The sequence below is a fragment of the Motacilla alba genome, chromosome 2, assembly GCF_015832195.1.
Source record: "Motacilla alba alba isolate MOTALB_02 chromosome 2, Motacilla_alba_V1.0_pri, whole genome shotgun sequence".
NCBI classification, from domain to species: domain Eukaryota; kingdom Metazoa; phylum Chordata; class Aves; order Passeriformes; family Motacillidae; genus Motacilla; species Motacilla alba.
This window is the reverse complement of record NC_052017.1, coordinates 133605807-133632522: the sequence shown is the minus strand read 5'-3', so window position 1 is coordinate 133632522 and position 26716 is coordinate 133605807. Positions and strand designations below refer to the sequence as shown.

Here is a 26716-nt window from a genome sequence, read left to right as displayed (position 1 = left end):
AACAGAAACTGTTTTTGTTCAGTTATACAGTCTAAGGAGCTTACAAATTCCCTAGAACTGGATGACAACCCTAAGAGATCTGCTTTGGTGCTTCCACTGTGCCTAGGCATATATTAGGAGAATTTCTGAAGAATATAAAGGAAAATGAAAATGAGAAAAATAAACAAAACCAACCAGACCAAATCAACCAACCAAACAAACAAAAAAAAAAAAAACCTCAAAAAAACAAGTGAAAAGGTAAAAGCAACACAAATGAAAAAAAAAATTAAATATAGGTGGACCTAAATAGAAAATCCAGGTCCCACTTTTAGCATCAGTTTTGGTACAGACCAGTTTTGGGCTGAGGGCCACCTGTAAAACTTGGAATTGTTGTGAGTTCAGTTTCCAAAATACCACCCACCTCTCTCCCAGTGTGATTCTAGAGTTTCAGTTGCATGTAATCCTTCAAATAGACTCTCTAACAGGTCACAAAGCCTACAGAGAGTCAAATAAATGCAGGGTACCATGGGGACTCACATGGCTCTATTTTGGCCTGTGTCTGTGGCTAAAGAAACTTGTCACATTGTCTAGGTATATTGATGTATTTTAGGCAGGGGCAAAAACCTTGGCAACATCTGCCAGTAAATTTCTACAGAAGAATTTCTAAAATAGAAGCACCTTCAGACACCAGCCTTCAAAGGAAAAGGTTGTTCACTATGGTGAATATTAAAATAACTATTTAAAGATGAAGTAATCTCAAAATTAAAATGTAGATAAATGCACGAAACTTTTACTTTTCCCCAACAAAAGATGAGGAAATAAAAGCATAGAAGTAAAGGCCTGATTAATCACAGAGATATTGCATGATAATCTCCAAGACTGTAAAAGTGTTTAACCTGTAGCAAATAACAAATAGAGATCTAGAAATCAAATTATTCTTAGAAAAGGTTATAAAATATTTTGTGCTTATTGTTTTCTTTAAACTGGTCTTTTCTCATACTACTTAGAGTATTATTTGTCTTAGAGTATTTAAAAGGAACATTGCTGTCACTCTCAAACACATCTGTAACACAGTAAATAGTATTGTGAAGTATTTTCTAAGCTGCCACATGAGAAAAATTATTTATGGAGAAGCTATGTAGTGCTAAAGTAGACAGTCACATGAATATTACTCAAAAAACTCCTCAACCCCAAAGCAAGGCATATACTACAAATTATGTTCAGCAATAGCTAATACAATCAAAGATATGTATGCAAGTTCAAACCAATTACTTTAGAAAGCATATTGTTCCACTGGGAAATTATGGTTCAAGCCAATGTGACAAAAGGTGCCCAATCAAAAATACATTGTCTTTTATCCAGTATAAGAAAATTTATTGGATTTCTATTGTCTAAAAAATAATTTGCATAACTTGTGGTAACCACCTAGGTAGTCCTACCTACAGGATAAAGGAATGTAAAATTCAGTGGGAAAGCATATTTAACCATAAATTTATTTTTTGTTGTCCTATTATTTTTTTCCTTTGGCTGTTTTCCAGACTGCATAATAGTATACCTTGTTAAAATGTTTGGCCTAAACTTACTTACATCAGAAAACTAATGGAACAGAAGATGAAATTTTGTCATGACTAGTTTTGTGACCTCTTAGTAAAAGAGAAATGAAGAATTATCTTCCTCTTGAATGCTGACAAGATGCTAAGCTTAATTCTCAAAATCATACATGTGTAAGCTAAAAATTTACCTCCCCAGAAGTACCTATTGATTTCACAGAGTAAATAACATGGTTAGTGGGTCTGACATTTCAGAAAAGGTACAAGTCTCCTGGCTTATGGATAGGAAAAATAAATATGTCCAAAAGATCATTTGAAGGGTTATCCATTCTTTTTAAAGGCATAGCAATTAATTTATTTTAAATAAAATTAAACAGTAGTCAATCTATTCCACTTCTTAGTCCAAAGTTGATGTGATGTAAAATTTACTCTGAAGTGAAAAGAGTTAGAATAGACTGAGAACGTCAAAGAAATGACCTGAAGGTTACAGGCTCAGGGGGGACTCCACTGACAGTAGCAAAATTGCCTCAGCAGTGATGCTGGCCTTCTTCATTAGACACACTTCAAAGACAGCTTTTATAATACAGGCTAGTATTAAAAACAAACAAAAAGCAAAAACAAACAAACAAAAACCCCAACAACCCAAAAAGCAAAAAACCAACCAAAACCACAAAAATCAAAACCAAACCAAACCAAAAATCCTGGTGGGAATGCAGGACACAAAAAGAGAACAGTAGTTTTAAGTATTTGTATTTTGACAGTGTTTCATAAGACAAATTTTCTGTATTATATTGATTCAGCCATAAATTGGAATACAATTATGAGAATATTTAAATCCACTAGATTTTAGCACTGTAGAAGAGCAAGGTTTTATGATACGGTCTTGATCATTTTACTTCTGTTCATGGAAAGAATAATATTGGTACTCATCTGAGACATATTTTGAGGTGACATCTTGCTTTTTCTGTACCATTTCTCTATAAACATTTCATTCCTTAAGCCCATGCCTCTTCTTGGTACTTCATCCTTGACATTATTAAGGTTTTTTCCAACATGATGAGGCAGAATATATTCTGGTGAGGCAGAAACTTAGAGTGTGTCACATCAATTGCTTCATTATTTTTCGTTCAAAACGTAGAAGAACCTTTTGTTCCAGGTGCACAGAAGATTCTGATCAGCTTTGGCTGAAAGCTGTAGGTTTGAGGTAGATCAGGATTGTGCTTGAAATATCATTTAAGAAACGAATTCATGCATGAAGTGGTAGACTTTTTTTAAAACCAGAAATTGAATTTTAATTATCAATCTATTCTAATATTCTGTGGTGTAAGAACAAAGCATGATGCTTTTAATGTACTAATTAATTTAAACATTTTTATTTGTTAAGAATTAATTAAAACCTCAGATTTGTAAAAGTTAGAATACCAAAGCTTTAAACAAAATGCAGTTTAATGCACTGAAATCATATGGTGTTCCACACTTTTTAACTTCCCCAAAGATGTCAAAGCAAATAACTTCAGCTAAGGTTCAAGATTACGGAAAAAATCAATTTTCTCACTTTCTCTCTACTTCCTCAATCTTTAGAGATTTTAGGAACATGAGGTTTTCATTTTTACTAATATTTTCTAAAGCAGAACAGGAATACTTTTCGTTTAAAAAGAGATCAGAAGATCACTATCAGAAAATGCTTGCCAGTGTTTCACGAAGCTCACTATTACAAAGATACATTCCATTGTGTGATCTGCTCCTATTTATAGTTTGAAAGCTGGGGAAAAACTGAATCTTTCTTTTGCACTCAGTGTCAGGGAAGAGGAATCCCCTTACTCTTACTGTGGCTGGATCCTCTTGAGCAAATGATCTGGAATGCTGCAAGGCTGCAGTCAGAGGCTGCTCTGACTTTGTGCTGTCATGGAGATGTTCAGTTAAACACACACATCAGCACCAGCTTTTGTGTTCCTTGTTTTTTCTGTTCAGGTGCTATATAATTCCTACTATCATTGAAGACTCACTTTAATGATATGGAACTTTCAGAGATGCTCAGAAAATTCTATTGGAGAGTTTTTTAGTGTCATTCTTATCTGACTCTATCTGACTCAACATTGTCAGAGTTTGGGTCTGGACTTCTTTTAGATCAATGAAGTCACTTTGTCCATGTGAGTTTTTCCATGATGAGGTGACTTACAACTACAAGTGGCATTTTTCTCCATATTAACTGTTAAAAGGTAGTAGTAATGTTAGAGTTGATATTTAGTGTTGATGTTACTGTTGTTTATTTATTTATATGATCACTACCTGTGTTGGTTTTTTCTAAAACTAAAAAAAAATTCCAAATCATCATGTTTTAAAAATAAAAATATTTTCATACCCTGCTTAAACAAAAATACCAAATTTCAAAGTTATGCTTTATAATAAAGTACATAAAAAATTACATTAGGTAGTAGCAACTTTGGCTGTAATTTAATAGAGATTCAGTTCTGAAATAAGTAAATTTGAAATTTATGTCAGTGGAAAAATATTTAAATTCTTCAAAACAGAATTGTGGATTCTGATATTTTATCCCTATTAACTTGCTGATCATCACAGCAGGAGATCAATATTTATTTGTACTGAAAACTTTAAACTGGAAGTGTATATAAATTCTTAATTGTTGATATTAAAATCAATTACCCACCCTCATTCCTACAGTATAAGTCAGTGCCAAATCCCTCTTCACTCAGTTTTGTGAAACTGGCATTATTCACTCACACCAAAGATATTACAGAGAATATCAGAATATATAAACCAAATAACAGCACTGTCAGTGTCACCCAAATGGCTTGTTAGTAAAAAATTTCTTTGTATGCATACCATGGCTCAGATGGAAACATCAAATGCACATTAGGGTGTCTTTGTGGAAAAATATAAATCAATTAAAGAAATATGGACACCAGAAGTATTAAACAATGCCAGCAACTTAATCTCCTTTTACAGTTAGTGAAAGACTTCTTTAGTTCTCGTCTCAGTGAATAGCTAGTTACTCACAAAATTGCTGTCTCAAGCAGAAACTCTTAAGGAACTATATTGCAGCTGGATAATTAAGTGTCTTTATCTCTTTGTAAATGGACCATAAGGCATTCTATTGCAGCTCACTAATGAGGACCATTTTATGGTATTCTTAAGTGATTTCTTTCAAATGCATAGTGATTTGAAGTATTATTGTTCTTGCCAGTCACTAAGGCTGGATTTATTGGGAAACAAACTTGATAACTGTAGATAATTTATTAGGTATTAAATAATTATGCCCTGGAGAGGGTGAAAGCTCTCTACGTTAATGTCGTTTTCCAAGACCGAGTTAATTCCTGTGGCCCTACAGGAGGGAAATTCTGCTTTAAGTGATTTATTTAATAAGTAGTTGGATAGCTTGAGTGCTCTTGCTATGCAATTGTTTGCCTTTCTTACTTCAGACTCTTAGAGACTGTGTGGGAGGGCAAAGTAATGTTCTATTAGCTGCTAAAACATTTCTATAAAGGTTAACCTGAGACATCTAATTGACTACACCTTTTCTCTTTCCTCCCCATGTTAAAAGTATTGATCTCAAATTCTTCTATGTAATGAACCTTTGTGCTCTTAACAAATCTGGTACGGGACTAATGCCTAGGCTGTTAGAATCATTGGAGCCCTGCTAATTGCATTTCAGCATGGCTTGGTAGTTTCTCTGGATTGTACTTAAGCGAGGTTCACGCACCTCTTTGGGCCTCCCACATGCAGAGAGGACGATGCATGTGGCCATTAAGGTCTAGAGTTTGAGAGCAAAGGGACTATTTTTGCTTTTGTAATTTTTCCTTGGAAACAAAATCCTTCCACTTCTCCATCAAGTCCAGTGACTGTAGGGTCATGGGGTGAATCAAGATCATTGAGCGGCTACAGCAGAATAAACAGCTAATATAATCAACAAAGAAACAAAACAACCAAACAACCAAGCAACCAAAAAAAATCCCTAACCTTGTCTCCCCCTTTTGCCCCTACAACAAATCCAAACACTTTCTGCAAGATCTCTCATTAGCTGATTTGTTCTCTGGCTATGGAAGCCGTCCACAGCCAACAGATATTGCCAGACCAGCACTGCTCCAGTAAGTGACAATCTTTGATTGCACCACGTTTGGGGTTAGGACTAAGTACTAACTTAACATCCAAAATGTGCACGTGTATTATACACACACTTATATTGTCATAGGGTCTGAACATTTAATGAAGGCCAGCATTTTCTATTGTCATCATTCAGCAAATGAATGTGCCTAAGAAAGAAAGTCTAGAGTTTTATTTTCTTTCACCTTCTAAAACACCCATATGAATTGAAGGTAAGCTCCTAGGGAGATCTTGAATGAAAGATGCAGGAGGTGTTACCAGTTAATTGCCCAAATGAAAATATTATTTTTAAAATTGTTAAGGAATAGACTGGAATCAGGAAAAAATTTTGCCACATAATCCGTGATGTGTTCTAATACTGCATAAAATATTGGAACCCACATTGCACACAAAAAAAATCTACAACAACAGATGACTGAGTATGTGAAATACCTTTAATTTAACCTATGACAGATACTTCAGGTGGTGCAAAAGATAATAGAAGGAGATTGCAGTAGAAATTGTAGGTGGCTTGTAGAGCATAGGGGCACACTTACTGACACTTTTAGCTAAGAATGCAGTGTCACCAGCTGGAATACTCTTGCTAAAAGCTAACAAAGGGAAATTGTCCTTCCCACGGTATCTGTATGGAGTTCTTTGGTATGGGATGCTGAATGATGAAAATTAATGTGGCTTCAAAAATGTTAACTGGAGAAAATAATGGAAGAGAACTCTTTCAAAACCCATTAAACATGCAGATATTTCATCTGGTGGAGGAAGAACTATACTGTAAATTCCTGGATATGCTTTCCTGCACTTATGCTGCTCTCCAGTCCTCTGCTTTGAACATCTGTTCGTATTGAAAACTCTTTTTTCAGGCCAGATGTTAGCCAAACTCTTGCAAAATCCCAAAATCCTAGGTGCTTCCTGAGGAGAAAAATCCTCAAGGAAAATAAAATAAAAAGAAAATAAGTAATTATGAGAGTATAAGAAGAAAAAAACTGAAGATGATGGTTGAAAGTAGTGAAGAAGCCCCATGACTTCTAGGACGCTGATGCTGGAGATGGACACCGGAGAGGCTGGAGCAGCAAAGTAACCTGGGATACTGAGTCCTTTTAACTTCATTTGGGAATAATGGAGGCCTTGACAATACAGTTTTATACATTAGAATGCAAATTTATAATCTGTAAACTTGATTATGGAGCAATAGTTCCCAGAACAGAAATATTTTATTCCAGTATATCAAAATGAACTTTCCAAGTTGCCAATGGTCAGGTCTTTTCATCAGATTCACAGCAATGTCACAAAGGAATATTAGCTTTAAAAGCATTTTGGTGAATGCATATTTTTTGAAAGGACAATGTCTGTCCAGTCCTAAACTTCCTTTCACCTCCCTAGTAAACAAACATGAGTACACAAGCATGCACAATGATGTATCTGAGAAAACTGCTGGACTCCAAGACATACAGAAGCAGCTTTCATACTAATATCCCCTCAGCTGTTTTTTTTTAAGATTTTCAGACTTTATGAAGATAAAGATAAAACATAGAATTAATAAAGTATGAATAAATGTTGACATTAGAGTAAATTTTGAATCAGTTGGTGATAGTTTGTCTTTATAACAATTAGAATTTCGTAGTAACTATGTATAAATTCACATTTAAAACTTTTAGTTGACTAGCTAGATGCATAAAAAGCTCCTGATATTTTATCAAGAATAAGTAACTGCAATATTTTTTTTTTACATTCATATCAATGGATTTTAATTTCCTAATTGTTTTTTGCATTGGTTATATTGAGTGACAGTGGTAGCTTTAACAATCCAGAAACATGTTTTGTGGAAGAAAAATAGATAGTGTGTAATATGTACCTGAATGAAAATATGCTTTCAAGTCCCTTTTAAGAGGGACCCAAGTGTGCTCTTGCATAGCTATCATTTCAGTTTGTAGGCATCACTGTAGTTATCTGGAGAGCATACCTGAACTGAAATCAGCCTTCAGGTTTGTGCTTTTTCTTCTGGTCGATGTAACATTTGCATTTGTTACACAACAACATTTGCAACACAATGGTGTTGTCACAGGGTTGTCTTATTGCAGGCAACATTAGGTGTCACAGTCACCTATTAGGTTGAAGTTTAATATTTGTTCTCAAGTGGAGGTTGGTATATGTGAGACAAGGACACTGAAACAGCACTGTCCTCTGGCTGTAAGTCAGCAAAAACTGTACGTCTTTGGATATTTTTCCTCCTCAAAACAAAACAAAAAAAATCTTCACCCTATTCTGTCAGATTTGTTTGTGGTTGCTGTTGCTGGGTCAGGGAACATATATCCATGTGTGGGCAGTGTTCCAGGCCTCCTCACTGGGTAGCAGTTTGAGTAACGTCCTTTGGATAAGATTAACAAACTGTTCTGGATTTGATTCTTCACAAGCCAAGCATTATTTGCCATTGTAACTGGAATTTTGTTGGTCCACACCAGCTGCACCCAAATGGCTGGGAAAGAGGTCAGAGACAGAGGGTCACCTACAGAATGCAGGATTCCCCACAATATGTCTGGAACAATGACAAAACCAAGGCAAAATTTATTTGCAGTCAGGATCTAGATAGAAACCATCGTTTGGCAGTCCTTGTATGACCTTGTCCTGGAATGTACCAGGTTTAGGTAAAACCCACCAATTTACAACCTTCTCCTTTTTGATTTTTTGGGAGCTGCTCAACACGGGACATAATTTTTACCTCAGATGCTTTTGATAGTGCAGCTAAAATTTATGTCAATTATATATGACAGTAAGATATGGAGAAAGACTTTTCCTATCTGAATTCAAACGCATGAATGATTTTTTGAAGTGCCTTTTTGTTAATTATAGTCTATAAGAAAATTAGATTTATGTGAATAGAACCTTGAAACAATGAAAATACAATAATATTAAAGAAATCTGTGCATATCTGTCCAAATAAGTCACCATCATGCAGAAAAAACAAACAGCTGTTTTTCATTTGTTGTCAGTATCACTAAAGGACATAAGAGTCCAGTGATTAATTCAGTCTCAACTGATTTCACAATAGCAGCTCAGATCTCAAATAATGTAGGAAGCATGATTGTGATTTATTAATTCAATCAACATAATGAACTGCATTTTAACATTCTTTATTGCTTATAGACAGGCTGTGCTATTCACCAGGTATCTGATGAAGACCTGAAAAGCAATGAGACAACTTAATTTTCTCAAAAACAACCAGAAATATCAGTTTAAAAATCAAGTAGATTATTTTATTTTCTTTCCTAGTTTAGATGAAATTAGATAATTTACATGCATCTAGGAAAAACAGATATTCTATGCTTTTAATTTCATATTCCTAGAGGAGAATACTAGATCAGTAAATATTTTGGAAGCTACATTTTTTTAGTAGTCAGTTGGTATTTCTTTAAACCTGGGAAAAAAAGAAAACATTCTCCATTTGTGATAGCTATTAGGAAATAAACTAATTACCTATTGATTTAATTTTACAACTGATAGCAGAAAAATAGTCTCACTCTATGTTGGGCTCACATAGCCATCAATCAGTTAAATTTCCCTGACTTGACATGGGAAAAAGCTTTATATATCTGAGCTCTCTCACTTGCAAGCACAGGTAAGCCATTCTAACAAAACTAGAGGGGCTGCAGCCTCAGGTGCTGACCCTGGCTTTCTGCTGAGAGTTAAAATCCTGGGAGCAGGGGCAGCAGAGCACTGCTCAGCCCTGGTGCTGCACAGCCCATGGGTTAACAGAGACCTCATTGATTTGGGTTCCTGTCCATCATCCACAGGGCCTGGGCAGTTATGGATGGCACTTCATGTACTGTCTGGACTCCACTCATCATCCAGGGCGCTGAGGAAAAAGAGGAGCTGAAGGACTGATAACTGAAAGAAACAGTAGGGGAAAACAGATAGCATGGCCCAAGGAGAGAGTTATTTGGCTAAAAATATCCAGAAGACTTTTGGAAGTGCAGTGAAAAAAATTATTGCTGGTTCTCCTTCTGTGCAGAAAAACAGAGCTTTCCACACAGGCGCTCTTGCTTTAAAGGAGGATGACCAGTTTATTCATCCAGAGAAGGCAATCAGAAAACCCTCCCAGGTTCCAAATCTTGGCTAAGCATTCCAGTTTAAAAAATTATAATATTATTTTTCTTGACATAGACTTTATCATTTTCTTCAGGTACATAAAACTCTGTCATAAGCATTCTATATGAAAACAGCTAAACAAACATTAAAAGTTTGTGTAAAGTCAATATCTTGAAGCTGACTGAGGAATTTATGGTTACATATTTTGTTTTAGAACTAACTTACTTGAACTTTCTTATTAAAAAAAAAATTACTTACACATCTACCATATGTGAGCCAATACATCATTCAGGGACTTTACTTGATGTATAAAGGATTCAAGGTCTATGTAATGTTGTAGAAAAAATAGTCTAGAGTTATAGTACGTAGAAGTAGTTTGGAAACTGTATGGAATATTAAGTTAGAAAAACAACAGCAAACCTTAGAGAAAACATATTTTATGCTAAAAGTACATTACCAGTAACATTCCTGAGTATTAATTTTCTGTCAAGTTTGGGCTGGTTTTGCAAATTACAATGTGGCATATTAAGAAAACCTAAACTTTGGCTAGTCATGCTTAATATACTGTGCTGCAATCTGTAATAGTATAGGTCCTCGTGAGGGAGCTGGGCCTTTCTTCCAGTGGGAGCACCAACTCCTGAGAGAGGGGTGAGAGGCACCCAAGGAAAGCCATCTTCTCCTGGCTACAGTGGAATAAAACCCCTGGTGCAGAAAACCCCAAAAGGGTATTGGATTGCTTAGTTTTTAGTAAATTACACCATGTTTTCTCTCTGTGTGATCTCAGCTACTTCAGCTGTCTGAGTTTAAGAGGAAAGATGGCCATATCTATGACATTTATCTGTCTTTTTCAACTTCATCTCTCACACAAACATCCTTTTTATTGTGTTTCTTTTAATTTTTAAGCATGATAATTTATTTCTAGGGACGATTCCTAGAAATCCATCTCTTTAGAAAGTTACCAAGGCTATTTGCTCTGATATTAAAATCTTACCTTGTTTAAAATTTTAATGATATAAACTGTAAAACATACTCATGATTTCTTTTGTCTAAGTTTCAATTTGAAAGGACTCAAATTCAAATTTCTTTTATTGAATCTTAATGGTTATTTCCAAGTGGTTTTCAATGTGTGTATAACACTCATATAAGAGGTAAGATAATCTTGCTGCCTACAGCTAATAAAATATAAGTGTTTTAAGAGTGAAGGAAATGAGCAGTGCCTCAGCCTCAAAATATAATTTTGAGACAGGAGAGACTGATGTCTCCAGTTGAAACAACAGCATTAGAGAAATTCAGGCCAGAAAGAATGGATCTATTCTAAAGCCCTCTGAAATCAATGAGAGGCTTTGCTTTAGCTCCTCTAGGCTTTGGCTCCAGCCCCAAGTAATTATTCAGGTTGGACTTTGGCCACAGATACTAACACCATCTGCTTACAGAAAGTACCGTGAGGTCTTTAATTAACACAAATCACGAGGGCCTCAGTTCTATGTCTTATCTAAAAAAATGTCACTTTTGAGAGAGTGCACAATTGATGTTCACCTTGCTAAGGACCTCACTCCCTGCCATTTCACAGGGAAGTGTGTAATCTAAAGCATTGCCAACCCTACCTTTTCCAAATATGGCTAAGTTTCAAAGCCAATGCTTTCCTAATTGAATTTAATATGCAAATATATAAATTGGGTTTTATTTTTGTTGATAGTACTGAATAAAAATAATAAACATGAAGAAAATACATGGAAAGGGAGAAGTAAGGGATTTTTGTTTCTTAAAATAAAATTTTAAAATAATAATATAAAACACATAAAAGGGAAAGAATAATATAATTTTTGTGCAAAATTCCTACCTAGAGAGCAGTACAGTCTTCTAGTCAGGATTGGATTTCTCACTATTTTTCTATTTTCACCTTTTCACGAAATCACTGAGGTGAAATGTTTAACCTTTTTTTACCTCAATTTCCCCATCTGTGAAATGGTATTAATACCAAGTGCTCTGGCAGGAATTTGCCATCCTAAAATACTGCTTTGAGGTGTTCAAAGGGAAGAGAGTACTTCCAACTGGACGCCCTTGACATTATCCTCACCACCTATGGCCCGTGTAGTCCCACATACTGTGCAAGGCCATTGCCCTGTTGCACATCAGCATCAGCTTTGCCCAGAGGCCATTTCACTCAGAGTGAATAAGATATAGTCCCCTTTTGTATCTATAACTCACACTTTCAAGCCAAAAATGGGAAAGAAGTATCTTTCATCAGAGGATGAGTGTTTCTGGAAGACTTAAATATTGTATCCTTATTGTCGGGATTAATGAAGTGCTGGCCCGAACCCTGCACATCACTTAAGGACATGTTTAACTTTAAGAATCTGAGTAGACAGATGGATTTCCATGGGAATACTGATGTGCTTAAAATATGTGTTGTTGGAATAAAATCATATCCTTCACTATTGTGTGGGGTCATGCTGCTTTTGTTTGTGAAAGGGAAGAACACTCTCAGATGTTACTCCTTCTACAGGGAATTTCCTGGTTGTTCAAGACTGGGATTCTCAACATTTTGCACTCCTGATTTCTCAGCCCAGACTCATATATATATGGTCTGTCTATAATATACAGGATCAAGATCTGCACTGGTGTTATAACATTAACTGTTTCCCTGTGCTGAGCCAAAATGAATTCTATAAATCTTGCCTCTAGACACCTGACCTCAGTAGCACTGTTTTTTCTTTTATCATATTTAGCAACCTTTATGAATGTAGACATGAAAATAACTAAATTATTCTCTACAAAAAAATAAATTTAAGCAAGCAGTTGCCTTGCCCCAAGCTCCTCTGCTGCTCAAAAGTCATTACTTCATGAACAAACACAAAGCATTGCATTACTTCATGAACAAACACAAACAAGCACCAACTCTCTCCTTCCAGCATTGCTGTCTTAGGTGAGCATCTGTGTCGGATCACAACACTGAACACGTTTTTCCACCTTCATGTGCCATCTCTGGGGCATTCTTTGGAAACCTCCCAGATACAGCTTTAGTCACAGGCAACACCTGCAGGGGCACAGAGACTCAGAAGAAACATGCTGTGTTACCTCTCAGCAGACAGGATGCTCTGTTTAGCTAAAATGTATCATGATTTCTTCTGGTGCCTACTCTGCCATCTGTCCAAAATCTTTCAGCTAGTTCTTTACTAGAATTTGCCAAATGCATGAACTGTGTAAGAAACACTGTACAATTATTACTGTGCATCTTGAAAAGGGATACAGTGTGCAAAAGTGGACTTCCTAGATACAGAAATGCTTAAGACTGTTGTTCTAACTTGTATTATCATGTCTTTTGTTTTGCAGTTTTACTAAAGAATGCAAAAAAGGAAGAAGAAAAGCCATTCAGAGACTGTGCAGATGTATACCAGTCCGGTGTTAACAAAAGTGGGGTCTATACTATTTATATTAACAATGTGTCAGATCCTAAAAAGGTAAAGACTGGGTTTATTTTCTTGTTTTTTAATACAATATTGCTCTGAACTGAAAGAAGGAGTGTTTTGAGCCTTTCTGAAGTTATCATTCCACAAAATATTGTATTGGTACAAAAAGCTTGTCTTCTATTTAGTCTTTAAAAAGTATAATAGACTGAGAAAATGATTAACTGTATTATTCCAGACATTCTTCTTTCCCGCTGACAGAAAATCCTTCCTAAGTTCCAGTATACACTCAATAGTTGACTCACTTCCTCCCACTTGGCAAGCTCAGTTGAATCAGACTAAGGCTGCAAACAAATCTGCAATAAAATTTAGAAGCAAATTTGTAAAGTGTGATAATGAGGAAGCTGATCTTGGGGATTATCTGGTAGCACGAGAAAAGAAGGAGCAGAATGAGTAGTTTTTAAAGATAAGGATTAAAAAAAATTCTGCTTCTCTTGTAGGGGACCGCGAAAAGCGAGTTTGGCTGTAAAGAACACAACATGCTGAGTGACAGCACTGCTTGAAATTATGAAGCGTGTATAATCCCATCCTTCTCAAAAAAGAGACCTGGGAGGGGGTTTCTTTTATGCAAATGAAACATTAGTTTGTATAAGAGATTATTTTTTTGTGAGGCTTTTGTTGCTAAGGTACCTGAATCAGGACCTGAGGTTAGGAATATGAGAGGATGACCTAAACCCAGCTTGTGTGTGGGGGAATGTTGGCTGTCCCTCTGACAGGGCACTATTGGGAGCAGCCACCAAGGCGAAGGGATGATAAACTGGGAAATACAGTGGTGGCCATAAAGTGGGCCAGACAGGAGGGAGGAAGCCACTTCTGTCTGGTGAATTTATTCTTTCTGCAGTAAAATGGTGACCATGCAAACATAAAAGGACTGTAAAAAATATTACCAATATTATTGTTTATAGTAATGTTATAATCATATTAAGATATGCTAACCTTGTTCCTAAGTGGAGTTTGGCATTACAACAGACCTTTGGAAGCCTGTAAACATCAAGATGTTATATTTTAACAAGGAATTAGAGTTCCTTAAATTCATTAGAGTTCATGAGTAGAATTGAGGTTGGAGAGCTTTATAAGACCAAGATCAACATAATTCTGCTGAATGTGAATGGGCAAATAATTGTCAGGACATAAAAGGCAGATATCCCTGAAAACATTACTAAGCAGGAACAAGACTAATAAAAGAGATAAGCATCTGTAGATGCTGCTCTGCTCAAAAAGAGAGGTAACACCTATGTCCAAATCGCATGTACCAATTGGCAGTAGTTTTCTTAGCCTTACTGAAGCTCATAAACCATAACCAGAAGCTGGACTGCAATTAAAAGCAATGGTTACCTGGAAACACTGTGACACTGATGCTTCCAGTATATTTACCTCAAACCCACTTCACTGGCAGTATAAGGACAGTGACACAATGGAAGCCATCTTGTGTTTCCACTATATCCCTGATTACAGACACTACTATCAACACAGGTATCACAATTCAGCTGGTGCCATTGCATTAAGTTTTCCTGGAGGGTTCCTGTTTTAGCAAGAAAAGGTTGGAGTGTGTGTTTCTGTGTGTTGAGGGCATTTCTGATACACCTGTTCCTGTCTTGCCCTAGCAATAACACAGCAAGAGCTGATCCCAGGCATGTTGATGTTAGTCAAGTGAGGAGTGTGATTGCTTTAACAGGTGTTTTTCTAGACATTAAGGTCATTTAAACAAGCTGTAAAGTAGTGCTGTGCAGATAGCTGAACTAGCTCCAGCTGAGATAGCTTAAAAATCACATCAATGCAGCACTGTGCCAGCACTAATTAGCCCAGAGGTAGCACCATGCAGACACAGTCAGGTTGCTCTACTATCCTGATAGGTACTCCATGGAGACAGACTTGCTTGTTTAAAGCTAGATTAGTTATCTGGATTACCATAATGCAATGCACAGTTCTGGCGAGTCTTAGGAGCTCTAATATATTGTTATCTTCTGTATTACTCACAGTCACAGGCAACTATCTCATTCATAACAATTTTATACATCAGGGTACAAAGTATGGCTTCATTTCATTTTATGTTTTCTAAAGGATATTTACTAGAATCCTGATATTCAATGGAAAATACCTTTGTCATATATACAAATGTTACTCTCCTTTTTGGTGTTTTGTTGGTTTCACATCCGTATATTCACAAAAAAATTATCCTTCTTACCACTTATATACCTCATTTTTATATTCTCACACATGCTTTAGACTGCAAATTTGTTTCTTGTTCCTAGCTTCAACAGTTCATTAATATAGTTCATTAGCCTTCAAGCTCTTGACCAAAATTAGTGTTTCATATCTGTTTAAAAGGATCTTAATAATATTCCATATTTTTATATAGAAAGAGAAAAAGATAGAATTAAACTATTGAGGTAATTAATTGGCTTATTCTGACATGTATATGTGCAATGCCTGATAATGAGAATGAATGATTACTCTGAGGGAAAGGAAAGGCAAGAAGAATCCTCTCAGTCTCCTAGCAAAGTCAGGGTGAGCTACAGGGGAAGCAAGGCTTCTGATGAGCAAGGGAGCAGTGAAAGTAAGGTTGTCCCCATTTTGGAGTTGAAAGAACCAAGTCATCTTAGGATAGGCCAGGTGTGATTGGTCTGACTGCAAGCAGGCCCTCTGCATGTGCCCTTGGATCAATGTATTGACTTGCCTCCTGTCTCCCCTAATGTCCCCACAAATGTGGCTCTTACCATCCTCTGGGTGCGCCGCACTGAAAAGGCAATGTTATCCACCCCTGTGCTGGGCTCCCCGTGTCTGCGTCCTCATGGTTCTGCAAAAGCAGTTGCTGTGGCTGTGGTCTTCACTCCTCCCCCTTTACTTTCTTCTTGTGGACTTCCAACTAAATTGGTGCTGATGCTGTCTCTGAGCATATCTGGCAGAATTTTAACCCATTAAACGTAGGCTATCCCTCTGTACTGCGCAAACTGTCCTCCAACATGGTGGTCATCAGACTGTTTCTGCATAGCACAGACACATTCCCTGAATCTCAAAGGTCTGGTCTTGAGCTTGTTGCTCCATGCCAGTGGGGTAGATTTGTGGGGTCATAGTGTGCATGCACTTAAAATGCAATTTATTTTAAAATTGAGCTTAGGTCTAAATGCTATTTATAAAATTTTTAGTAATTTAGTCCATAAAGCTAAAATAAGTAGAAATACTTCCATATTTGCCTTTTGAGAGCTTGAGAATTTTTACCCATGCATTTAAGGAAGAGCAAGAGTGCAATATTTTGGATGGTCTTTTATTCTAAGTCATGTTATTTTATTAATTATAAAATTAGAAACTGTAATGCATACAAATTCAGTCACCTTTTTTCATCCTTTTCTAATAGAGGGTTAAGTATCAGAACACATTAAGTGGTGCTAAATGGCTGAGTGCCTTGATCTTTTCTGGGATAGACAAGGCTAAAGCTGTGCACAGTACCATCTACAATCACCATGGAACTCCTGTTGATATGGGCAGGTGTTCATGTCTACCACTGTGGAAAGCGCCAGACCCTGCAATGACAGCAAGTCAAAAACATGCTGCTGGCAAATCTTTTTTTCACTGTGGTTTTCTCTTTCAATTATATATAATATTCAGAAAACTTCAGTCTTTTTATAGGTATTTCATTATAGTGTACTATGAAAATCCCAAAATTTGCATGCATCTTTAGAATGAGTAGCATTAATACAGTCAAGGATTTACTGCTGTAAAAATTGGCAGTGGATTCATGGGAGCATGAAATGACTTACAAGGAAAGTAAATCCATCTTTCAGAAATTCTCACCGTAAATCAGACTAAAGACATTAAATCCTGTAGATAAATGTTTTGACTCACAGTGGCTTCCCTAAAGAAGGAATAGGGCCAAAATATTTGTCTAGAAAATTGTGGGTTTTCTTGTGGTTACCCTGAATCAAGTTCATGTTTGTCCTGGTATTCTATTTCCTTCCTGCACTTTCACAGGGACTTCACTTGGTCTGCCTGGTGCAAATTAAAACAAAAACAGTTGCATATTGTTACTATGACAGTTCTTATGAGTTGGAGAAATTTAGAATGGCTTTTCCTGAGGGTAGAATACAGTCCTCTAGTCAACTGCAGAACAAATTTTTATTTAACTGTGTTGGATAGTAACTGCCAATTTGTCAAAGCAATATAAAGCTTTAAATTGCCAACCAGTGCTTAATGGATTGACTCTTGCTGAAGTGAGTGCCAAAAGCTAAACCCCTTCAACACTTACATACTGAATTTTTACTTAAAGGGCAGAATACAGCTTTTAAAAGCACAGATGAATGAAATTTAGGATAGGTGCAGTGTCAATATGGCATGGATGAGTCCAGGGGAATGAAATCAGGAAAATTTGCTTGAATGAGTAGTCCTAAGAAAGTTAGATCTTAAAATCAAGTCTCCTAGAAAAACAGTAACAGAAATTTTTACTGCTTGTCACATATTAAAAAAAGCAAATGCACAAGCAGTATTTTTTTCATAGTTTATCTTCTGTATTTTTGGAAGGATAATGAAAAAGAGTGAAGTGAATAAAAATTAATATCCATTTTTATTGTTATATGGATTATTTAAAATTGGTAACAGATTTCAGTTTACACAATATTCTAATATCAAGGGTCAACAAAATTGACAAATTGTTTCATTATACTTTATGTGCAGAATCTTTAGTTTATAATTTTCTTAGTGCAATGGTGACAGGGTATGATCTTACATATAGATCTTAACTTCTGAACTTGTCTCACAGACCTCATCTCTTGAGCCTGTTTCTACCTACATCCTGTGTCTTATTAGGCAGCTTGCTCTGAGGTCACCTGTCCCTTTTTGGGACACCGCCTGGAACACTGTAGGTAATATTACACTTCAAAGGAAAACAGAATAACCTTATCTGTGCTGCATTTCAGACTCCTAGGATGAGTGCTTTCTGCAAGAATTCTCAAGATTCTCTCTGAGACCAAATGACACTCTGCTAAAGGCTACATGAAGCATTATTATCACTGGAAGAATTAGTCTTGTTTATTAAGAGGAAGGGAGTCGTTTCAGGGGCTTTGCAGAGAAAAGAGAAAAAAGAGCATGGAGGGAATGTGAAGGGGAAAGCTGAAGAAGCAGAAGGGGATGGCTGGGTGATATTCTTGGTGATGTACTGAAAGGAGACATTGCTGGGAGAATTACAGTAAACATAACGAGAGAACTGTTTGTCACCAAATGACTGAGGAAGTCATTGAGGGAATAGGGCATGAGTGCATAGGAAAACACACTTCCTTAATGCTGTTATTCACAAGTACTTTCCCCCACCCTCCCCCCTAATATGACAGAATTTCAATGCAAACTTGGTTTTTTTTTTTTTTTTGAGTTTTTAGATTTTTATTTTGTATTTACTATTGTAGGTCTTTTGTAATATGGAAATTGCTGGAGGAGGATGGACAGTTATACAACACCGAGAAGATGGAAGTCTGGATTTTCAGAAAAGCTGGAAAGAATACAAAATGGTAAGGTGAAAAATGTGCAATAGCTGCACGAGTCATACAAGTGTCAGATTTCAAATACTAGTTATTGACCTAAACAGATAATTCTTCCTATAGTGATGTGGTATGGTCCTGCAGTCTTTTATGAACTACCTTTCTTCATGTCTGTTACTTCTGTTACTTTTGAAAAAAATTTTTACTCAGTTAGTTGAGTGTTATTTCCCCTGATTTGGAGTTTCTCTCAGATCAGTTGCTGAGATTAATATGAGATGAGGCCAGAATGCTGCTGTCTGTCTCTCTGAAGTTCTGACTTGATGGGATGTTCAGAGTTAAAAGGCGCGTGATGATGTTTCTAAGGCATGGATGTTTTCAGCTGAGAGGAACTCATTCAGAATTTGGAGCAGATAGGAATAAAAATTTTTACTGGGGTTTATCCCAAATCATACAGCACCTCTGCCAATCAAGTTAGTGTCCTTAATCAAGGAAATGTTGATACTTCAAATAGGATTACAAGAAAATGAATAACTTAACAAATTAAAGATGACATGACTTCAAGCAGGCTATTTTCCCTTTGCCAACTCAAAAAAATTTTACTCCAATCTAAATAACTTGTCACTTTTTTTCATTCTCTGCCTGATCAAACTTTCTGATGGAGCTCCATTCTGTGAGTCTCTGAGGACTGGCTTGGATTTCAATGACATTCCTAGTGAAGTTTTCAGCACTGTCTTATCAGCCTGGCAGAGGAAAGGGGTTTTTTACAATTTTCAGAAAGCACTAATGAAAAGAGAATTTTAAATGTTTAAAAATAAAAGCATTTAAAAATTTGTAAAGATTTCTATGGGAAAAAGTTCTGTAGTAGAACTGACAATATCAGAAATAAACATAATATCGTATTATTGATCCAAAGTCTAATTTTAGATTCTATTGATTCTTGATTTTCAATATTGCTTGAAAATATAAATAATTATCTGGGTCAGACTACTGCTCCTATGGACAAGTAGAGGATGTAATCTATTTCATAATATATATTAACTAAAATGATGTTAAAATGAAAAGAATATTTTTAATAGAGTTAAATAATTGGAAATTTCTATTCAAATTGATATTGTTTTAATTTAGCAGAAAAGTGTTAAAAACTGTTTTACTTGATTTTGGTTCAGAATCAGATAAAATATAAAGCATCACATTATCTTGGGGAACCAAAATTTGAAGATTCTACCAGTTTTACTAGTGAGGAAATCAGAATTTGTATGTGCAACTTATATATGGACTTTTTAAAATTTATACATATCACATTATAATTTTCTCAGCTTTTATCTCCTGAGATTATCTTAAGCAGTGTAATAAATACAGCCCTTTGTAAAGTTTTCCCATGTGGCCTGTTTTTATATATATCCCTCCACTTAGTAATTTTCCTCCACTTTTCTGTCACAATAGTGTGGGTCTGTACAGGATTAGATTCTGTTGGTTTTGTCTAGTTCAAGCAGCCTGAATTAATTTTGCTTCTCTTTAGGAATGATATAGAATTCCAAAGGATCTCTTACTTCTACCAAATAAAAAGGATCCCTTTTGGACTTTTATTGGCAGTTTATCCTGTATGTCATGAAACAAGATGGGATTCATGCTTGCTCTGCTCCTATGAACAGTTTCACCAAAGTAACAATCTTAGGCTCCCCTTTGTGGTTATCATATAATGCCAAGTGTTGAATGTAGAATGGTAGAGGCTGGTGGACTCTCTATTACTGGGATACCTGAAAGCATCTGAGCTTCAAGCCAATAACACCACTAACTTAATTCTTTGGTTCAGAGAGGGTGTGTGGTGTCTGTTGGACCGTAACCCCTCTCCTTCCTGACACATCTGCCTGGTGTTTCTTCCAGTGGAAACAGGGGTAGTGTGGTGTGGGAACAAAATGGCGCTTAGGCTTACTTGGAGCAGTTGAAATTAATGTGTGGTTTCTGAGCCCATCATTCAGGTAGAGATTTCCAATTTTGTTAAGATATTCTTCTCGAGCTTATGACTCATTGGGGTCCTAAAGCTAACAGAAATAATATCATATAATAACAGCAACCATGAGTCTCTTAGGCTTCATTTATTTTCAGTGCATTTAGTTCTTATTGGAAAGAAATCTGGAAAACTGTTGAAGTTTTTAAGCTATAAGCAAGTACTTGCCAGCTTCTGAGCTGGACAGGAATTCAGGCCACCAGCCTGCACTGCTGCTAAAGGCCTCACAAGTTACTGGCTGTTACAGTGTTAGGAGGCCACTGCACATATGCTCTGGCTCTAAACAGATCCTTACAGCAGCTTACTTGGGAAGGGTGCACACGGAGCAGTCTCTGCAAGGGTGACAGCACTGCTGGGTTACAGGAGTCACAGACAGCAGTGAGGCACTCCGTGTCTTTAATGCAGTTTCATGCTGGTGTTTTCAGCTTGCAGAGAAGCACTTCAGTTCTATTCTGGACACCAATACAGTAAACAGGTTAAGTGAGAGGTAGGGTAGCCATAGATCTTTTGAGTAGGAAGTATACAACTCCATTCATACATAAATTTCCACACAGTCAGTGATAATGCAATAGTGGTACTAATTTTTCTAATTTTTCCTCCTGTTTTTTTTTTTTTCTCTGTTTCTCTGTTTCCAGTTATATTTAGCCTCCAATCTGGAAAATATAGTAACACTTTCTTTCACATCTAAAACAGCTAATGAGTGCATAACATTTTCTGCAGATTCACTGTTATGCAAGGTTGGTTATGTATCTTCTTGCTTAGGGGCATATGTTCCCAGTATCCTCCAATTTTCTTGTTAGTCTTAGGGTGTGCAGTGTAATTTTTACCTTTGTTTGTAAGAACTCATTTCTGACCAAGAAATCTTTTGGGCCATTTAAGTTTTGTGCACTCAATAGTAATTGGAAGCAATTCAGAGAAAACCCCGTAAGCTCATTCTTCCATCTTTTCCTTATCAGTATCTACTACATCTGTTCTTTTGCATTTTGCAATGGATTTTTTGTTATATTGTTTGTTGCTTATCAAAAAAAATTGAAGTGGAATAACAAATAATTTCTTTAATAGCAGGTGAGATCACCCTGAAGCAAATTTCAAGCATTTTTCATATTTTCTTGCCTGAATAAATGTAAATGTAAAACACTACTAAGAGTTTTGATCTCTAGAGGGGAATATTGCTTAAAAATATTGCTTGCCATCTGCAAACCCAAGACCCTTTAGAAGGGTCTACAAGCTTACTGTCCAAGATACCGTTTCTGGCATTTATTAGGCAGTTATTAGCAATAATCAAATCTTAGTAAATGGTTAGCTCATGTGCTAACTTGGCTGTCGAAACTTCTTGATCATTTTCCAGTTTTCAGTTCTTGGATGAATGCACCTTTCCCAGTGACTGTCTCCATTTTTGCCAAATTAGGTGATGGAGTATTGAATTCCCTATTCTCTAGCCTTCTAGCATGTCTAGTTTAATAATTCCCATGAAATTCTCTAAATTTATTCCACACTTGATAGCCCAACATTCACTATGAGTTTCCTAGGGGGCCTTCTTTGGGGTCGAGTCTGTTGGGAATTTCCTCAGACATTTAAATTTTCCTTTCTCTCATTTGAGAAAAGCTCTCAATAGGTATTTGAAACTATGTGCCTTAGCCGGCTCACAGTAATCTTTTTCCTAGTCAGTTTTTTTCTTGCATGTCAGTATTTAATTGGACTCTATGCCTTAATTGCTACTTTCCACTCTCTGATGAACAAAACACCTATCACTTCTTTTAATCATTAATGTCATGAGCTAGATTAGGATCACTTGTGCATAGTACACACAAAGATGAATTTCTAAGCTATATGGCAACCACTTCCTACCTTCCTGACCAGCAGCTGTTTTTTCTTTTGTTTTTTTGAGGCAAGAATGACGTTCTGCACTAAATTACACATTCCTTTGATTTCATGTTCCTGATTAATATCTGAGAGTCCAACAACAGTTCAGTACTTAAAACAAGCCTGCTGCCAATTGTTTCAGAAGTCATCAGTAGCATTTATATGTGCCTGAAGAGCATATCTACAAAACCACTTCCATTCCTGTTGCAGTTTCTTCTTTTTCTTTTCTCCGTAAAGCTGTTGGGTTAAATTGATGGTTATCTCCATAGTGCATGCATGGTATGACACCAGAGCAGGATAATTTATGTTCTTCTGTGGCTTAAATTCTTCACACACTGAGAGCCAGACCACGGAGGTAGTCATCAGAACTTTCTCAGGAAGTGTTTTTGGATGCAATTCTAGTGGGAATTTACATTGTGTTATCTGGAATAGCCTGACTTTCCTCTGAGCCTCAGTAAATTTAAGCTATTATAACAAGTCTGGTGATCTGTGTCTTCTGCTTACTTAAAGGACAGCTGAACACATCTTTGGATTCTATGTCTCTGATTTCCTTCTAGACATGATGGGTTTTACATATTTTTATATTTTTCCCACAGTCCACCTGTGTGAGTTAGCTTTTGTTTAGACAGAGGGCCTATCTATTTCATGGAAGACCTTCTTGTTTGTGACAGTAAGGTTTCTGGTGACCTCATGTTTTCATCTCGCTAGTCTTTGTAAGTCTTACAAGCCTGAATTATACATAAGAGCTACCATTCCAATAAAGACTTTATTTTTCAGTACTTTTGTTCAGTTCATTCTGAAAACTTCCAGATGTTACTTACATTCAGTTTGTATTTGTAAACTGTTCAGCTCCTGTTTTAGAATATGGCCTCCTAATTTATTTTGTAGTCTACTTACACCTAATTTATTTTGTAGTCTGCTTACACCTACTGTAAGCATTTAAGCCTTAAAATTTTAATTTCTCTTGTGAAAGTTTTAGTTCAAGTTTCAAGTTCTGTTATAATTCTCCCTGGCCACCTTTCTTGCTTTTAAACTCTGATTTTCTTTTTTCATATTGCTTCAGTAGCAATGTTAACTTGCACATTTTTCTCATTCAAAATAGATGTTTACCACCATTTGTATTGTATTTGTCTTGAATGAAGAGACAAAAACTCAAGCTGATGCAGTTTTCTCTTGGAGCATTAATTGATGATGGGTAATTCTCTGTTGTAGTTGTATCCATTTACAAATAGTGTTCAGGTTATATTTTATACCCAAATACTTGATGAATCAAATAATTACAGACAGAGCTCCAACCCCTTTCAGTAATTAGAACACTATGTTCATCACTTTCTTTTTCAAGTGAGACAATGACTACATAAAAATGCAAAAAGCACCTTTTAGAATTGTTTGTGTAAGCTCATTGACTCTGGTTCCACTATCTTAGTGCAAAATAACTTCAGATGTGGGTGGGATTTTAAGCAAAAATTACATAAACCATATGGCTTGGCTGAGGAGAATGTTCTTGACAGAAAAAAAAATTACTCATAATTTGAAAGCCCATACTGTGGGAACAATATCTTTCATAATTCTCACTTCTTTTTTTTTAAGCTAGATATTCTGAATGAATTCTAATCCTTTTCCAGGATTATAACTGTCTAAGGTATGTTATACATTGTTACAGTCATGAAATCTTCACACCTCTTGCATTGATAGATGTACCCCTGTGTTCTTTAAAAGAGGACTCAAATATGTCTTGTGACAAAAAATTATCACTAAATTTTAGAGTAGTTTTGGTCTGACTCAAATAACATGCACAGAAAATACCCAAGCAGTGGCAGGTAATGGGCTGTTCTCAAATGACAGCTGGCATAGGGCTACTTTGGTGTTAAAGCTGAGACAGTTTCACTGTTAGCACAGGAAATTTTCAGAGCACTTTTCACAGATTCTTCTTCCCCCGGTGTCTTAGTGAAACACTTGTGAGGGAAAGAATTACTGGTTCAAAGAACCTAGGCAAGCATTTTGTAGATAACCTTGGAGTAGGAATGGAATACAAAAAAATTCTGAAAGGGAGAGAGCCTTCATAAAGCTATCTGTACTATACCTATCCATCTAGCTACTAGCTGGAGATTAATCTCATAATTTCTTCAGCAGAGATGACTTTTTGTTTTTTTCCCCTGTCAGTAGGGTGACACAATTAATAAAGTGCCTTGTAATAGCAGCATGGTCCCTTCTGCAAGAGGAAGGATTTGAGAACAGAATGGACCTGTGAGAAAAGCAAAAACTTGGGAATGCATGACCTTGGAAAAAACAGACGTTTTGTTTCTGTAGTGTAAACAAACCAGACAGGTTGGGAGTACAGGTTGGGACCACAGTGGTGGTCTTGAATGAATATGTTGAATGAATGACTTATAAGAGTGAGTTATGATTACAAGGCACACTCAAGATATGAATACTTTTATAACATATAGTGACAAATTCATTACTTATGATAGTATGCTTCAAAGTCATAAGTTTCTTACATCTGAAAATAGACAATTTTCTTCAAGGGACTGGGATAGATGACATGGAAGTAATTTGTTTCTTTCACACATTTTCCAAGTAAGTTGGATCTAAGGAAATGATTTTTGGTGAGTGGAATGTGTATTAAGACATTATGTGAGTAACGCCTTTCACAGAGACCCACCCTTCTGTGATAAAGAATGGCATGTCATGCTGGTGTAATAAAAAGTCTGTTCTTACTGCAACAGTTACTCAGATAATTGTTACTTTCATCTGTGTTATTAAAAAAACACAGCATTTTCTCTGCTTCTCCTGAGATCTAAATCCACTATGTCCAGTAGAAATAGACATGATATTGAAATGGTGAGAGACCATACTTTGTTTTACGAAAACAAGCTCATTAAACTCTTCTGGTCCTGACCAAGGCTTAATCTACAGTGAAAGCTTCAAAAGAATTATGTAAGGAAACAAGAATGAAACAATATTTGTCTCAGAGAAGGTTGGAGCACCATATTGGGCACCAGAGATGTTACTACAAAAGGAAGCATCCTCTTTATTTTGGAAAAAAATTTTTGGTGTGAAATTAACACAATTTTGTGTTGGAGCACAGTTGTATTTTAAATGTGTTATACTCAGCACAGTCTTTCCTATGCAAAGTTACTGGATAACATCAGTTTCAAGAGCTCTGTTGATGGATGTATACATGTGCTGTTTTGCCACTAGCGCTTCAATTTAACAGCATTAATTTATACTGATAAGACTCATGTGATATTCCAGATTTTTAATTAATAAATTTTATATAATGATAACAAGATCTAGCTTAATTATTCTAGCAGCCGCTTGTAGAGCACCATGAGAAAGATTAAAGTCATTCAAGAATTGTTCTAACCACAAAATGAAAATGCTATATTAAAAGAGCCAGGTGAGAGGTTTCTTTTTAAATCTGTGACTTAAAAATATAGTAAAATTGTAGCAGAGGTCTTCCCAAATAGCAGTTGTGTGCTCTCATTGTGGAACAACATTTCTCTTCAGAGAGGAGCATGTTCTGTGTGATCTGCTCCATTTGGAATTTGGTGGAGCAGTTCCTTGCTTTGGGGCTTGTGTCAAATTAGAAATATAACTTTTTGACTCTGATGTCAGTCAGCTTCTATTCTTGTTCAGCTGTTTAGACTACCAGCTGAGCCCAAGCATGAGATTCAAAAACAATCCATAAATTCGACGCTTGCTCTATTTGGACAGATTATGTGGCTGAAACTAAAGTCCCTTCTCAGACTCACAAACTTTTGGTCTTTGCTGTAGCATCTATGCTCCTAGCCATGCTCCTTTTTGCTACTTGGGATTAATCAGTGTATTTGGAGAAGAGAATTAAGTCCTACACCCCAAAAGTTTTTCCTTTTGACTGAAATGACCAAAAATATCTTTCCTAGATATTTTTCTTACATTTTGCATATTTAGCCCTAAAACTTACCATTTATTTCTTTGCAAATAATGAATCAGAAAGTTATCAGAGAGCTCAAAATTCATTTTTCTTAGACCACAAAAAATTATTTTTCTTTTCTTTAATAGATACCCATGTCCCTGGGATGCTCTTACTAGAAGCCACACTAAGTGTCTGTGCATTCCTAGGATCCACTTGTCCTACAGTGAAAAAAGTGGTTTGGGATAAAGCTTCTCAATGTAATTTGTTTCAATAAGAAATAC

At 36.1% G+C, this 26716-nt stretch overlaps 1 protein-coding gene across 1 annotated transcript in view; it reads left to right on the top strand.

The window, feature by feature from the left end:
* ANGPT1 (angiopoietin 1) overlaps positions 1–26716 on the top strand; it is a 149956-nt gene that overhangs the window by 81798 nt on the left and 41442 nt on the right. Inside the window, exons 5-6 of the mRNA XM_038129289.1 lie at positions 13065–13192; positions 18592–18693. Of these exons, the coding sequence (XP_037985217.1) occupies positions 13065–13192; positions 18592–18693 (230 nt within the window). The remainder of the gene's footprint in view (positions 1–13064; positions 13193–18591; positions 18694–26716) is intronic.